General features: G+C 42.7%; 1 protein-coding gene across 1 annotated transcript in view; it reads left to right on the top strand.

Annotated features, from left to right (window-relative positions):
* Window positions 1–4,316, top strand: part of LOC138164750 (carnitine O-palmitoyltransferase 2, mitochondrial-like) — a 13,954-nt gene extending 9,638 nt beyond the window's left edge. The window contains exons 3-5 of the mRNA XM_069092715.1: window positions 399–505; window positions 1,862–3,166; window positions 3,982–4,316. Of these exons, the coding sequence (XP_068948816.1) occupies window positions 399–505; window positions 1,862–3,166; window positions 3,982–4,316 (1,747 nt within the window). The remainder of the gene's footprint in view (window positions 1–398; window positions 506–1,861; window positions 3,167–3,981) is intronic.
* The last annotated feature ends 12,665 nt before the right edge of the window (window positions 4,317–16,981 follow it).

Here is a 16,981-nt window from a genome sequence, read left to right as displayed (position 1 = left end):
CTCTCTGTCTCTGTATTTCTTTCTGTCTCTCTGTCTCTGTCTCTCTCATGAATAATACACATCAGAGAGTGCAAGCAGCTGCTCGCTTCTCTGAAGGTCTAGCAGCCCTCTCTACAGGAAGAGCGTTGTATCCAGCACATAGGTCCTCCTTCCAGCCCATTAAACAGATGAGACACCAGAGGCTCCAAGGAGTTGCTATTTGCCCAATGTTGCAGAGCTCCTGGGACCAGAAGCCAGGTGTCTCCCACTCTGGGCTGGTGCTCTTTCCTCCTCCCTTTCCCCAGCAGAGGGGCATCTTCCCCTCGGTTCCTCACTTCATTATTTTTTTTGCTGTGTAGAAGCAGCTTCTGCTGGGACTTTGCCTGCAATGGTTGTAACTCTCTGTTCTCACGTCTTAGGAAAACAGAACTCTTGAGTCATTCTTTTAAATATGGTATTGGAAAAGACCTGCATGAAGAGCTGGTGGCCCTGGATGAGCTCCATCAGGATACCAGCTACATTTCAGGTAAGAGGTGAGCGTCCAGGGCCCAGAGGTGCCCCCCCTCCAGTTACAGATAAGGAAACTGAGACCTGGGGGGGAGTGACTTGCTCAACTAAGAGGTTGTTGGCCTGGTGACTCCCAGTCCTGGGAATTCCCTTGTTGCCACCATGGTGAGACTCAAGGCCTCAGATTTATTTTCTGCAAACAATAGGACTGAATAGTTGATCTCATTCTGGTTCTTAAGACCCTGACTCAAGATGGCCCAACACAGAGAAGCAGAAGCCCCCCAGCTCTACCACTGATGTGTTCTGTGCACTCGCATTTGGCCTTCCCTGTTACAGAGATGACCAGCATGCCTGGGAAATATCAATGTCAACCCAGGGACAAAGGGAATTGTCAGGACCCTCTCTGAATCTGCTCTCAGCACAGGTCCAAGAGAGTGGAAGTTTTCCTTCCCTACTGCCTGATAGTAGAGAACGAGGTGGCCTCACTAGGGTTAAGGGGGGCTGCCATTCTGGAATTCCTGTCACATTATCTGGGAGACCAGCAGGGTGGGAGTTCTCCCCACCCTATGACGAACTATGACCGAGTTAAGGCCTTGTGCATCAGGTCAACGCAAGACTCCATGGCCATTCATACCTCTAGCTCCTAGTAGGCCCCACAGAGCATTCCCTTTCCCTATAACCTAGGACAGCAGAGAGTTGGGTTAATGGGGTTATGCCATCACCACTTGGCCTAGAAAGCTCATTCTCTCTGCTTGGTTGGCACATATTGGTGCCGAGCAGATGCCTATACCCCACATTCCAACACCACGGCCCTCATTCATCAATCCAGTAAACATTTATTGAGTACTATGTGCCAGGAGTTGTGCTAATTAAGCATAGGATATATAAACAAGTATCAAAAGACAGTGTCCCTCCCTGCCTTCAAGAAGCTTACAGTCTAGTGGGAGAGACAACGCGCAAACAAATACATACCAAACAAGTTAGATACAGGCTAAATAGAGAATAATTGGAACTCATGTCCTCATGGGCCCTGGGACCCGAGAACAGATAATGCAGCACAGCTCCACCATGGTTAGCATCATTCCGAGGATAGCGCAGGGCACCAGCTCTCCCTGCAGACTCTATGAAGGACACAGGTATTCAGTATAGTTAAATTTTTCTATCATTTATTTAAGAATGATATAAATTGGAATGTTTGCCAACCTTTTTAGAGTAAAAGCTCTATGAAGGCAGGGACCTTTCTATCTTATCTAACGTTATCTAACTTTTGATGCAGAACACAGCCAGCCCTTAAAAACGTGTTTGAACAGATGAAATTGTTGAATTTGACCGCTTATCAAGGATCCTTTTTTCCCCCCCTTTTTCTTCTTTTTAGCAATGTGGATTGATGCATTTTTAGCTCTTCGGGATTCTATAGCTTTCCATAGTAATGCAGCTCTGGCCTTCCAAGCAGATCCAAACCCTGAGCAGAATGACCAGCTCACCCGAGCCACCAACCTGACCATATCATCAATTCGGTTCCTGAAGACCTTCAGGGCTGGATACCTTGAGCCAGAGGTCATGCACCTGTACCCAGAGAAGACGGACAACGAACAATTTAAGAAACTCATTCAGTTCATATCTCCAGATCTCGTGTGCATGGCAGCCTCCATGGTCAGCGCCTATCCCCTGGATATGTCTCAGTTCTACAGGCTTTTCAATACAACCCGTGTTCCTCTAAACCATAAGGATGACTTAGTCACTAATGAAAATGGGATGCACATTTTGGTGCTACGAAATGGGAATTTTTATGCCTTTAATGTTCTGGATGGTGACGGGAATATTGTGAAATCCTCAGAAATCCATGCCCACCTGAAGTATATTCTTTCAGATGAAAGTCCCACTCCTGAATTCCCTGTGGGATACTTGACCAGTGAAAATAGAAACACCTGGGCCAAGCTGCGGAAAGAGCTGTTGACTAATGGCAACGAGGAGGCCATAAGCCTTGTGGAAACAGCCATCTTCAGCCTGTGTCTAGATGACTTTTCTGTTACAGATATTGACCAATTAGTTCAGACCCTCCACCATGGGGAGGGGATGAACCGTTGGTTTGACAAGTCTTTCAACTTGATTGTCACCAAGGATGGGTCTGCGGGTGTCAACCTTGAGAACTCTTGGGGGGATGGTGTGGCTGTGATCCGTTTCATGAGTGAGATCTTTAAAGACAGCACCCAGGAGCCCATGGTCACACCCCACTCTCACCTCGCCAATGTGGACTCCTCTTACTTGGTGAGGAAGCTGGACTTCCACCTGAATGACACCTTAAGACAGGGCATTTCTGTAGCCAAGGAAAACTTTGAAGCTATGAAGAAGTCCTTGACTTTTCAGTGTTTCCACTTTGAGAAAGGAGGGAAGGCCTTCCTCAAGAGGCAGAAGGTGAGCCCCGATGCTATGATCCAGCTCTCTCTTCAGATGGCTTTCCTTTCCCTCTATGGGCAGACAGTGCCAACGTATGAGGCCTGCAGCACCGGGACCTTCAAGCACGGCCGCACTGAGATCATTCGGCCTGCTTCTGTTTACACCAAGAGATGCTCTGAGGCTTTCGTAAGGGAAGCTTTCCGATACAGAGTGAGGGACCTTCGGAATATGCTGTCTGACTGCTCAGAATACCACATCCGACTGATCCGAGAAGCAGCAATGGGTGAGTAGGAATGTTGGTGCTGAGGAGCTCCTTACTCAGAACTCTTTCCAATTCCAGCAGCAAGACAGAGTCTTTTGTAGACAAGAGAGGTTTTTACCCTTCACTAGGGGACTGCTCCTATGGCTCATTGTGACATGTCTCTGCCTTTCTGAAGGCTAAGTGAGTGCAGCAAGAATGCCATAGACCTGCCAAGCTAGAAAGACATTGGGGATGAACTGAGTGTCTGCCACAGAATCATATACCACAGGCCTGAAGCTGGAAGGGACCTCAGCACTGCTGAGGAAACCGAGGGCCAGAAGGTTAAGTGGCTTCCCCCAGACCCCCATAGATCCCAGATGGCTGTGGGGTCAACCTGCTATATGTGACTTCCCCTCATTGTCATTCCTGGGCCTTGGCTTCCTAGGTTCTGTAAGGTCCCCAGTGTCCCTCACATTGTAGAACTGGTATGTATGGTGAGCGGGTGGGGAGTGAGTGTGTGACTCAGTAGTCTTTGAGGCTCCTTGCAGTCAGTCAACTAACATTTATAAGGAGCCTACTATGAGTCAGGTATTTAAGTGCTTAACAGCCCTAATACTCTATGCTCTAAGTTAGAGGGTTTCTTCCAGCTCTGACATTCCCTGATCTATAGATTGTTTTTAAGAGGTTTAAACTTCTAGCTTTGAAATCCCCCAATCCTGAAGACCAGTCACTAGGGTGGTCCTTGTTAAGAGAGGTATCATCAGCTCCCCAGGAGCTACGGCCTGCCCCGATAGCATCGTGCTCTTTCCCTGCCAAAGGTCCTTTGTCAGCAGTAACAACCCTTGTCTGCTCCCCAGGTCAGGGATTCGACAGGCATTTGTTTGCCCTGAGGTTCCTGGCAGCAGCGAAGAGAGACCCCATGATTCCCGACTTCTTCCAGGATCCTGCATATTCTTATCTCAACGAAAATGTCCTTTTGACCAACACGCTGAGCAGCCCCCTGGTGGCCAACATCGCTTTTGCGCCGGTGGTGCCCCACGGCGTCGCAGTTGGGTATTCGGTCCACCAAGACTATCTGAAGTTCACAGTCTCCTCCCACTGTGGCCGAAATGTCGGCGAGTTCAATCAGGGAGTGACAAAGTGCTTGGAAAACATCTTCAGCGTTCTAGAAGGCAGACCCATTCATAGCTAAAGAAGGCCCATCAAACAAGTGGGTGAGGATAAGCCAGAAGACTCAACAGCCAGGCTTGTAACCAGCATCAATTAGAGGCCAACTGTTTACTCAGGAAGACTCAGGTCTTCCACTTTTCCCCCCAGAAAGTCTGAAAATGGAGGGAGAAAATGGGGAATCTCTCTCTCTAGAGCTGAGTGCCCATCCATTCATTCACATGTTGGCGCTCAGCTGGGCCATCCTCCAGATATATTCCCAATAAGGGAACCATCTTGTCGCCCCTCCATGCTTCCATGCCTAAGTGCCCCTGGTTACCCTTCGGAGAGTCTCACAGATCCGCTAACACCAGCATAAAGGAGAGCCATGTGACTGCCGGTCTTAATAGAGCGCAGGGTAGCAGAAATGATTGTTATGAGTAGCTTCCAGTGTAAACAAGTTCACCCTGTTTGGAGGCAGATGTGCTAGATAAGGGGAAGAAAGGAAGGATAACATAGGACAGCCTTTTTTCCGGGGTAACTTATCAAGAATGAGGGGTGCGCTTTGAATGACATTGGTTGAACCTTATGGCTGTGGGCTTGGGTCTGTCCAGGACACACCAAGAGCATCCTTCTTCTCTCTCACAAGTCTCTTAACTATATGTACTTGAAGAAAAAAAGTTGGGTCATGTTAATAGAGTTTGGCCACACCTTCCAAATATAGCTTATCGGTCCTGAGGAATTTAGAATGACTTTCCAAGTCACTTTCTCAGGTAGTCCAAGGGAGTCTCCTTTGAATGGAAGCTTGAACTGATTTTCCCCCAAGAGACATAGCAACAAAATATTTGGGTCTAGCTAAGCCTCTAAAACATAAGGAATGACTTGTAAGCACTGATTTTACAAGATGTGTTTTTAAAGTTTCTGCATCACTGAGATTTGAAGGCAAACAAACAAAAATCTCCTAACCTACCATTTGCTGCATGTGAATCTTGTGTCTGCTTTGGGAGTGAGGACTTCTCTGCTCTGTGGTACCTGGTAAAGGTGGTGATGGTGCTGTGGGGGTGGCGGTTATTAATTGAGTTGGTTGTCTCCCTTTAGAATTTTAGAAGAATTTGAGTCTAAAGACAATTCACTTAATAGCTGAAATGCAATTCCTTCTGTTAATGATTTTTTTCCCCCATGTTTTGGAGGAAAGTTTGAATTTGAATAAGAATTCTACTTTGAGTCAAACATGAAGTCTCCTGTCTTTTCTTTGTGGACTTGCACTGTGATGGATATTTAATATTTAATATTAATATGGGAATGCATGGAGGGGTCACAATAATCTGCAGATCATAGGTGCCTAGCATTCCTGGAGTCCAGTCACACCTGTCCTGGCTCAGGTAACATATTCCTTAGGCAACCCATCCCAAAGAAATGACTTCCCAGAACTCTGTCCGCAACAAAAGGGGCAATAAAAGGAATAGAGAAATCCCCCAAATGTAGAGTCATAATCATTGTCCCCCAAGTCATGCTCATTGGGTTAAGGCAGTATTTGAGGTGAATATCAGGGGATGCTTTGGGTGGTAGACCAGGTGAAGTCCATTATTAGTGCCTTTCCTTAATCCCCATAGGCCCACCTTTCTACTTCGTATCACGTTGGCACACATCCTTTCTCCAAGATTTACTCTGTCTCCATAAAAAATCTGAGAGGTTTTGGATAAACATTGAGTTCTTGATCAATTCATTCATGCCATATGCTGTCCCACTCCTTTGCAGCCAGCATCCAGGGAAAGGGGACTATAGTTTGAGCCTAGCAGCTGAGAATAGCATGGCGGGGGGGGGGGGGGAGTGAGGAGCGTGTCTTCTCTGATCTGTGTCATGGAAAAGGGATTTTTCAATTAGGTCCAAGCTGTAAAACTGGTGTGCCATTGTCTGCCTGGTCAAGTTTGGGCAAAGGTCACGGTGTTGCATGTGGGAGAATAAAGTCACAAATAGCCAGTGAAAAGCTTGCAATGGCTCCACTCTGGCATTTATACTATAGAAGAAAACACTGTTCTTGGAACTTGAGATACAAGCCTACTGGAACATTTTTTATTCATTTAAATTATTCTTTTTTTGGAGGGGTGAAGGCAGTGCAATCAGTTAAGTGACTTGCCCAAGGTCACACAGCTAATAAGTGTTAAGTGTCTGAGGTCAGATTTGAACTCAAGTCCTCCTGACTCCAGGGCCTGTGTTCTATTCACTGTGCCACCTAGCTGCCCCTAAATTATTCTAACTAAACATTTTTTCTGCTTAAAGTCCAGGTCCTTGGAAATTTCTCTAACACAAGCCAATCTGGAGTTTACAATTTGTAGCATTTCTAGGCAATAAACAAAATTTCACAATAAGATGTTTCTCATGGTTACAAAGCCCCAGTGAAAGCTTCGTTCAGGCCCCAGAGAAGCATTTTTCTAAAACCCTTCCTACAACAGTTTCTTCAGATACTCCAAGGATTTTCTTTTCTAAGTGGTCAAAAGTGACATTAAGAGATACTTCCATTAAACTGAAAAAAAAAATTGAAGACTTCTTCCTTCTCTTGCTCTGATTATTACCTTCATCCAGTCAAGGCATGGGAAAAGAGGTCCTGCTCTTAAGCATTTACACACTGCTCTTAGGTACATTTCTGCTTTAAAAACAATCTAGAAAACAGGAATAAACACATCTTTAATTTGACAAGTAAGATCTGAACCAAGAGCCAATAATATATGTGATGGGGACAAACTAGAGGACTTTTCTGTAAAATCAGGGGCAAAGCAAGTGTGTTCAATATCACTCATTGTTATAGTGGTAGAAATGTTAGTTGTAGCAAAAAGAGAAGAAAAAGAAATTAAGGGAATAATCCTAGGCGATAAAAAGGAAACAATTGCTACTTTTTAAAGATGATATGATGGTGTACCCAGAGAACCTTAGCCAACTAAAAATTAAATTGAAAATCAAAATAAACCCACACGAATCACATAGTTTATGTATATAAACGACAAAACCCAGCAATGGGGAAAGAGAGAAAAATTTCAGTTAAAATAACTACCAAACGTCCAAAACATTTGGTAGCCTACCTGCCAATACACACAGGAACTATGTGAATATAACTACAAAACATTTTACATGAAGTTAAATAATTGGAAAAATATTAATTGCTCACAGGTCAGCCAATATAATAAAAATGATAACAAATGCAGCTAAAATGAGAAACATAACTGGAGGAAAATCTTTGTGGTAGGTTTCATTTCCAAGATATATAAGAAACAGATTTAAATGTACAAAAGTTATTCCCCATATCAAAGGATATGAGTGGGCTCTTTAAGGAAGAAATCTAAGAGGAAGATAATAAATATAATAAAACATAATATATAATATGTGTGTGTTAAAAATGCTCCAAATAATCATTAGTGAAACGCAATTTTAATCAACTCTGGGGTTCTTCCCTTTACTCATTAGATTGGCAAAGTTGATGAAAAGGGAATATTACAAATGTTGGAGGGCATGTGGAAAAACAGACACATCAATGCACTGTTAGTGGAACTATAAACTGGTCTGACATTTACTCCATGGATACATTTTCCCTTGACACCTTGGGGGTACAATCCCTTTGACACCTCCTTGGTCTCTGGGTATAGGAGGTATTAGGCTCCCACTTTCTACAGAGCATTGGTCCTGCTAATTTCACATCCAAAGCCAGAATCACTATCAGCTTCTGTCAAGCTAGGACCCTTGCTCCTCAGGGCATTGATACTCAGCTATCTATAAAACGACATACTTTTGTAACAAAGGACCCAACACATGGTTAAGCACTTAATGTACTTTCTTATCTTTAAAAAAATTATGAGAAAAATCTACCCACATATTCATGATCAATCAACAAGCATAATCAATCAACACTGATATGCCAGGCATTGTGCTGAACCCTGAAGTTATAGTGAGGTTATTCTTGAGGAAAATATGTGAAGGGAACAGTCCAGCTTTCTCAAATGATATTTTTCAGTATAACTCCATCTTTACAGTAGCACGACTGGCTGAAAGATAGATGGAGATAATATAAAAACCCACTGGGTTTATTCTTTATAGATTATAAAATGGACTTTGCTTTACTGTGGATGATGATGATGGTTATGATGATGATGGTGATGAAGATGATGATAATGTGATGATGATGGTGATGGTGAGGATGAAAACAATTTACAGAAGCATTTACTATATGCCAGCACTGTGCTAAGTGGAATACAAATATTGAATTTGAATAAATGAAAAAACCATTTATTAAGTACTCTATGAGTGTGGAGCACTATGCTAAAGGCTATACAAACAGAAAAGTGAGATAGTCCCTTCCCTCAAGGAGTTCACATTCTCATAAGGAATATGTGTTTGTTAAGCACCTACTGCTAAATCTTTACAAATATTATTTCGTTTGCCCCTCACAACGACCCTGTAAGGTAGTTGCTACTGGAAGATTCCTGTTCAGAGAAGGGCGTTTTGGTTTAGAATGTCATGGGGAATTTGAGTGGAAGCGGAGGAGGGTGGACTGAAGCCCCTTTCCCAATGGTGGTGTCCTTGGGTTTGAGAACTGAATGGCCTTCTGGGATTTGTAGTTCATGTGGACAAGTATTGCATCATTGAGGCTTCTTGGAAAAGAGCCTGCAAGGGAGCAGAGTAGGAGAAAAGGGACACATGAGCACCTGGAGAAAGGGGGTGTCCTCAGCCCCTACCCTGGCTTTAATGAGCTGAGCTGCAATGAGAACCAGCAGCTGAGGGACTATGGGTGATTAGAGAAAGAGGAGGGCTGAGCTGCTGCAGAAGAGATGAGGAGCTCTGAATTCCTGAAGTTTCCATCTCCACCCCAATTAATGGAGCCACACTAGGCCCAGACATCTTGAGTCAATCAAAAGTAAACTGGGCATGAAAAGTTCTTAACCAAATTGAAAGGGTCATAGGGACCTTGTTGTCATCTTTGTCCTCTGAAGAGTTTGACATGCCAGTGAATTGGAGTTAAGTGAGGGAGGACTGTGCAAAGTCAGGGCTCAACACTCTGGGATCAGAGTTTTCCAATATGTATTTCCTAGAATACTCTAGCTGGGTGACCATAAACAAGTCACATAACACCTCAATTTCTTCATCTGCAAAATGGGAGGAATCAGACTAGATGGCCTTTGAAGTCTCTTTCAGCTTGACATCCAGCATCCTAGGATCCTGTGCTTTCCATGGGCAAAATTCCATGTTTCCTTCACATGACTGTGCACGTGGAAATGGATTTTCTGATGTGGTTTCCTTGCCCAGGGTCCCATAGCCCAGAAGGGTCAGGCTTTCAATGGGAACCCAGGGACTCCAACTTCCAGTCCAGGGTCTTAACACTGCCCTATGCTGCCTTCACATGCGTGTCATTGGCAGAAGTCCATGCTCGCCTCATGTGATGGGTTTTCTTGTGCATTTTATAGAAATCTGTCTCATTCCTTCCCAGTTACACCATTTCTTCTTCATCTGGTGTCCATTCACCCACAAGATAATGGAGTATGTAGGTTCCAAAAGAAATCTCTTTCAGGCTTCCTTCATTGGATGATTCAAAACCCTTCCCTGGTCCCACTTGGCTCAATATTGTACCATTTATTTACCACTTCTGGAGCAAGACATCTTTTCTTTGTCCCCCAGAGAGCAAATCTCATAAACTTCATAAGTATTAGAAAAAATGCCATTGTCTGCATGAAGGGAGGGCAGTGCCTAGGATGAGCAAGGTAACAGTGCTGCTGCCAGAGCAGCCATGGAATGGGGGCGTTCGAGTCTGGGCGTCACACTTTGGAAAGGACATTGATAAACTGGCAGAAGAGGGCAGTCAGAATGATGAGGGAATGAGGGACCGTCCTACATACGGATGGGGACAGGCATGTTTGGTTCAGGGAAAAGATTTAGAAGGAAACAGAGCTCTGTCTTAAATGAATGGAAAGACTGCTCCATGGGAAAAGAAGCCCACTGGGTCTAGTTGGCACCAGAGGCAATGACTGGAAGATGCAAAGGGACCGATCTAAGCTCAATGTGAGGATATACTTCCCAGTGACTAGAATTATTCCAAAGTAGAACAGGTTACCTCAAGGAAAAGAGGATCTTCCTCACTGGGGGTCTCCAAGGAGACATTCTAGAGAAGATCCTTGTCCAGGTCTTGGTTAATTAGATTATTCTTAAGGCCCCTCCCAGATTTGAAATTCCCTGTTCTAAGGCTCCTCTCAGCTCTGACATCTCCTGTTCTAGGTCCTTCTCAGATCTGACATTCCCTGTTCTAGGTCCTTCCCAGTTCTGACATTCCCCGTTCTAAGGTCCCTCCCAGCTCTGACATCTCCTGCTTTAGGTCCTTCCCAAATCTGACATTCTCTGTTCTAAGAACCCCCCTCCCCCCAGCTCTGACATTCCCTATCAGAACTGCCAATGGTCTGGTGGTCTGCCTAAAAGGGCCCATCCTAATTAGCCTGTTGGGATCCTCTGTCATTTTACAGATGAAGAAACTGAACCGCACAGAGATAAAGTGACTTAATGAAGTTCACAGACATATTAAGAGGCAAAGCTGGGGTTTGAGCCTGAGTTCACTTACTCTGCATCTAATGCTCTTTCCATCACCCTCCCTGTGTGAGGCAAGGAAGTGTAGAGCCAATGCAATATTTACAGCTCCCACAATCATGGTAAAGACTGTGCCTATAGATATCGCGTGACATTCAATTGCAAAATATACCGAGCTCTTCAGATAGAGGATAGAACTGAAGGATTTATTTAGACACCAGAAAACCGAATCCCAAAACCAGTAAGCTGATTTCATCATAGTACCAAAGATATTCAAAAGCCATAATAAGGCTGAGAGCCACAGCATCCTTCAGCCTTCCCACAAACCAAAAGGTCGAGCAACCAGTAAGCATCAGAGGATGGAACCTAGGTGTAAACCAAAGTGTAAACCACAGTCATTATTTGTTTTTGCCTTTTTGGAGATAATCAGGGTGAAGTGACTTGCCCAGGGTCATACAGCTCAAATGAGTCTGAGGCCACTTCCTAGTTGGGTGACCCTGGGCAAGTCACTTAGCCTTGTTTGCCTCAGTTTCCTCATCTGTAAAAAAACTGGAGAAGGAAATGGTAAACCACTCCAGTATCTTTCCTAAGAAAAACCCAAATGGGGTCACAAAGAGTTGAAGGTAACTGAAAGGAATGAACAATAACAACAGCCACAAAAGTGGGCCATGGTTTGGAAAGTTGAATGGTAGATATAAATAAGCAGAAGACAAAGATTTGCCCTTAAAAAGCTCACATTCTTTCCTAATTATTCTCATGATAAAGTGAAATCAAATTGTGATTTTAACAAGTCTGAAAGAATAGCATTATCATCAGTCAGTCAGTCAGTCAGTCTGCAAGGATTTATTAAGTCCTTCCTATCCCCAAGGCACTATGCTAAGCACCTCAGATAAAACGTGTGACAGAAACGTTCTTGCTCTCGATGAGCCAAGCTTCTAGGAGGAGCACTCACAAAAATCATCAACTACGTCAACTACACACACACACACACACACACACACACACACACACACACACATAAAAAGGAAAATAAAGGTAAAAAATAGAACTTGTTTCGTAATAAAGCATTAACTCTATATAGCTAATTTGTGGAATAAAAAAAGTATTTGAGGTCAGATTTGAACTCAGGTCCTCCTGACTGCAGGACCAGTGCTCTATCCACTGTGCCCCCAGCTACTCCTAAACCAAACATTGTTAAATCAACATCTGTGACCATTTCGAGATGAATAACTCTATTTTTTGGTTTTTTTTTTGAAGGGGGAAAGGCAGAGAAATTTGGGTTAAGTGACTTGCCCAAGGTCACACAGCTAGTAAGTGTTAAGTGTCTGAGGCTGGATTTGAATTCAGGTCCTTCTAACTCCAGGGTCAGTGATCTATTCACTGAGCCACCTAGCTGTCCCATGAGTAAATCTATTTACATACATACTTTTAAATTCCCTTATTTCACATTAACATGATAATTATTTTGTAAATGTTTATTACTAAGGGATGATAACATATGTCTGATCATCTTTTATTACATGAAACAGATCCAGGAAACTTTGACATTGATATACATGTTAAAAAAAAAATGAGGAGGGAGAGGGTAAAAGTAGAGAGAGAATAGAATAAATGGGGAGGAGGAGGGAAGGGATAGGATGGAGGGAAATATAGTTAGCAATGGTTAATGTGAAAAAAAATTTCAAGCAGATTTCTCTGATAAAGGTCTCATTTCTCAAACATAAAATGAACTGAGTCAAATTTGTAAAAAAAAAAAATTTCCCAATTGGTAACTGATCAAAATGTATGAACAGTTTTCAAATGAAGTAACCAAAGCTATCTATAACCAAATGAAAAATTTTTCTAATTCACTACTGATTGGAGAAATTCAAATTAAAACAATTCTGAGGTACTACCTTCTACCTAGATTGGCTAATAGGACAGAAAAGGAAAATGACAAATGGTGGAAGAGATGTGGGGAAAATGAGGGCATTAATACACTATTGGTGGTGTTGTGAACGGATTCAACCATTCTGTAAAGCAATTTGAGCCTATGCCCAAAGGACTATATAAACCCTTTGACCTAGCAATACACCTACTAGGTCTGTATCCCAAAAGTTATTAAAAATAGAACAAAAAGGAAAAGAATCTATATGTATGAAAATATTAATAGAAGCTTTTCTCATGTCAAAGAATTGAAAATTGAGGAGATGCCCATCAATTGGAGAATGGCTGAGCAAGTTGTGGTATATGAATGTAATGGAATACTATTAGGCTATAAGAAATGGTGAGCAGGTGGACTTCAGGAAAACCAGGAAAGACTTATATGAACTGATGCTGAGTGAAGTGAGAAGAACCAGGAGAACATTGTGCACAGTAACGACAATGTTCTGTGATGACCGACTTTGATAGATTTAGTTCTTCTCAGCAATGCAATGATCCAAGACAATTCCGAAAGACTCATGATGAAAAATCCTATCCATATCCAGAGAAAGTACGATGGAGTCTGAATGCAACAATTTGCTCTCTCTTTTTTTGTTGTTTGCTTCTTCTTTCTCGTGGTTCTTCCCATTGGTTCTAATCCTTCTTTACAATATGACTAATGTGAAAGTATGTTTAATATGAATGTATATATAGATCCTATATCAGATTGCACACTGTCTTGAAAGCGGGGAGGGGAGGGCAGGGGAGAAAATTTGGAACTCAAAATCTTATGGAAGTGAATGTTAAAAACTAAAAATAAATTTAAAAACAAAGCAAAGCAAATTGGGGAATGGTTGAACAAATCATGGTATGTGATTATGATGGAATACTATTGTGCTATGGAAAATGATGAGCAGGTGCTCTCAGAAAAGCCTGAAGAGACTTGTATGAGCTATTATTACAAAGTGAAATGTTCTGTGGACAAAGTAACGGCAATATTGTAAGATGATCAGTTATGAATGACTTAGCAATGCAATGATCCAAGACAACTCTGAAGGACTTATGATGAAAAATGCTATCCATCCCAGGAGAAAGAACTGACAGTGTCTGAATACAGATTGAAGCATACCTTTTTCAAAATTTTCCTTTATTTTTCTTGAGGGTTTTTTGGTCTATATTTTCTTTCACAAAATGACTACTATGCAAATGTTTTACATGACTACACATATATAACCTATAATGAATTGCTTGCCTTCTCAATGTGGGGGGGGAGGGAGAAAGGAAAAGAATTTGGAACTCAAAGTTTTAAAAATGAATGTTAAAAATTGGTTTTGCATGTAACTGGGGAAAAATAAAATACTTAATAAAGAGAATAAAATATTTATACTCATCAAAAATAGTCTTCCTTAACTCTTTAAATGTTTTGAGTCATATAATTTGAACATTCTGCATAAAATAAAATTGAAAATAGCATCAAGCTGCCAGTGGGGGTTGACATGTAACTTGGATACTTGCTTTCTCCTAGGAGATAAAGCACCAAACCTGGAGTCCGTTTAAATTCAGTCTTAGACACTTACCAATTATGTGACCCTGGGCAAGTCACTTAAACTCTTTTTGCCTCAGTTTCCTCATCTGTCAAATGAGGATATTAAGGATGTTGTGAGGGTCAAATTAAGTATCTTTAAAACACTTAGCCTGGAACACAGTGAGTGCTATTAGCTATTATTAGTATCTCAGAAATATAATTTAAATTTTTTATTGGCTCAGTCCAGTCCACAATATTATAAATAGAATGTAGTTTCCCAGGCTATCCCGTAATGTTATAGTGGACTTTAGGTTCCCAGGCTAGCCCAGGATATTGTAAGTGGTGTTTAGATTTAGGTTACCTCATAATCTTTCAAATGGAACTTAGGTTCCAAAGCTAAACCATCATAAGAGAAAAGGAGGAGAGAGAGGAGGAAGAGGAGGAGGAGAATAAAGGGCATTTAAGTTTCTGGGATAGCACACAATGTTATAAATGGAGTATGAATTCTCAGGCTGGTCCACCTCAGATGAAGCAGCTATGAAAAGTGGTAGAAAATATTCCTGGTACAAAACATCCACCTGTCTCAGATTCTTGGGGTCCAGCAGCTTCTGCAGCGAGGCCTCCAGCAGCCCACCTCAGACGGGCTCTGAAAATCCTTCACACTCAAGTATAAATGACTGGTACTAGACAAAGCTTTGATATGAGTGAGCAAAAGAAGAGTCAAGACCCTGCCAGAGCTGAAAAACATCCAATTCCTCACTGTATCTAATGCCTACTCACTTCCTAACTAAGTGGCCTCCTGAGTCGAATGGACCCATTTGGCAGGAACCCTCCTCAGAATGTGTGTTTATTTGCTTGGTTTTTTTGGAGGGGGCAAGGCAGAGCAATTGGAGTTAAGTGACTTGCCCAATGGCTATTAAGTGTTAAGTGTCTGAGGCCAGATTTGAACTCGGGTTCTCCAGACTACAGGGCTGGTTCTCTATTTCCTGCACCACCTAGCTGTCCCCTCAGGATGTTTTTAAGTGTATAAAATAAAATAATTTGATTATAAGGGAACCCAATTCAGTTGAAATACAGTTGTAATTGTTTTTCCATCCAACTTCGTGGACCACCGGAGATCTGTTACAGACCCTTTGGTGGCCCTCAGGTTAAGAGCTCTCTTGGTGGGTTTCATGTGTGTTGCTGTCCAGTAGTGTCTGGCTCTTGGTGACCCAATCTTTGGGGGTTTTCTTGGTAGCTACTGGAGTGGATTGTCATTTCCAATTCTCACCACTAGGTGGTAGTGTTTCCCCTTAGTTGATGGGTTAACCCTTCAGAACCAGGCACCAGATAAATCCACTGTCAGGGGGAACTTCTGTGTTCCACTCAACCCCAGTGGGAGCTTCAGATCCAGAAGAATCAGCAGACCCAGTTCAGCCACTGAGTCTTAATGGCAGTGAGCCAAGAGAACCATGCACTAAAATCCCCATTTCCTAATTTTATTCACAGTCTCCAGGAGGGTCACAGTCAGTTGTAAAGGGGGGAACGCATGGTTCCAAGTGACCCACCTCTTCCTCTGTGCCTCAGTTTCTCTACTTGTGAAATGAAGACCAAATGAGGTCCAATAAATCAAGAAGCGTCTGTGAAGCTCTTACAACATGGTGGGCACTGTGGACACAAGAAGGATAGGGACTGTTCTACTGGAAAAACCAGACCGTGTGGTTTGACCATGTGGACCTCTGATGGCAAGGCGATGTCTTTGCTTTTTAGTATGTGGTGCAGATCTGCTGTAGTTTTCCCTCCAAGGAGCAGGTGTCTTTCAATTTCATGGCTGCAGTCACCACTTGCAGTGATTTTTGAGCCCAAGAATATAAAATTTGGCACTGCTTCCAAAGGTCCATGTAGTCAAAGCTATGGTTTTCCCAGTAGTAATATTTGGCTGTAAGAGGTGCATTGAAAGGAAAGCTGAGCACTGCAGAATTAACACTTTTGAATCGAGGTGCTGTGTTGGTGTAATGGGAATGCAGATTTGAAAGATCTTTCCTGCCCCTAGGCTAAAGTGCAAGTGAAGCCCGGGGTGGGAGGCTTGTTTTTCAGTAGATACTTCTTGATTGGCCAGTGAGTCAATAAGGTTGTTACATTCTCTGAGCCAGGAGAAGGCTATATAAGCCCCGATGTGTAGCTTTGTTTTGGGGGCTCATTTTATTTTTTTTTTTTTTTTTTTTTTTTTTTTTTTTTTTTTTTTTTTTTTTCCCTTTGAAAAACCCAGATGTTGATTTGTTGATTGGGTATGGATGTAATGGCTGGACAGTTTGGAAAGCTGTCTACTTGATCTGTTTCTGTCTTGATAATTCTGCCTGTATACTTTGAAGTTCGGGGTGCTGACCTATTTCCCCTGAACAAGGTAAACGATATATGGTCTGACTGATTAAAGTAAGCTTGTTAACCCATTTTGAGTTGCTTTCCTTTAACAAAGCAGATCCAAGAACCTGTGGTGGCGGCAAACCCTGGGGGCGCTGGGGTGCTTGCTGCTACAGTTGGGATTTCACTCCCAACTCTGGCCGCGTCTTACCTTATTCCTGGTCTTTGGATGTCTCCGGCTTCTTGTCTCCAAGAAGAACTTACCCTCACAGAACACCCAAGGACACGGAGGTTGCCAAGTGAGGCTGCTCTTTATTCAGTTACATCTTAACAGTGTGGCCATCAAGCAGGAACAGAACAGAACAGAACAAAGCAGAACGGAACCG

The sequence above is a fragment of the Petaurus breviceps genome, unplaced genomic scaffold, assembly GCF_028583685.1.
Source record: "Petaurus breviceps papuanus isolate PSGF00001 unplaced genomic scaffold, PetGlider_PUasm1.0 207, whole genome shotgun sequence".
NCBI classification, from domain to species: Eukaryota; Metazoa; Chordata; class Mammalia; order Diprotodontia; family Petauridae; genus Petaurus; species Petaurus breviceps.
This window is presented reverse-complemented; position numbering and strand designations above follow the sequence as displayed.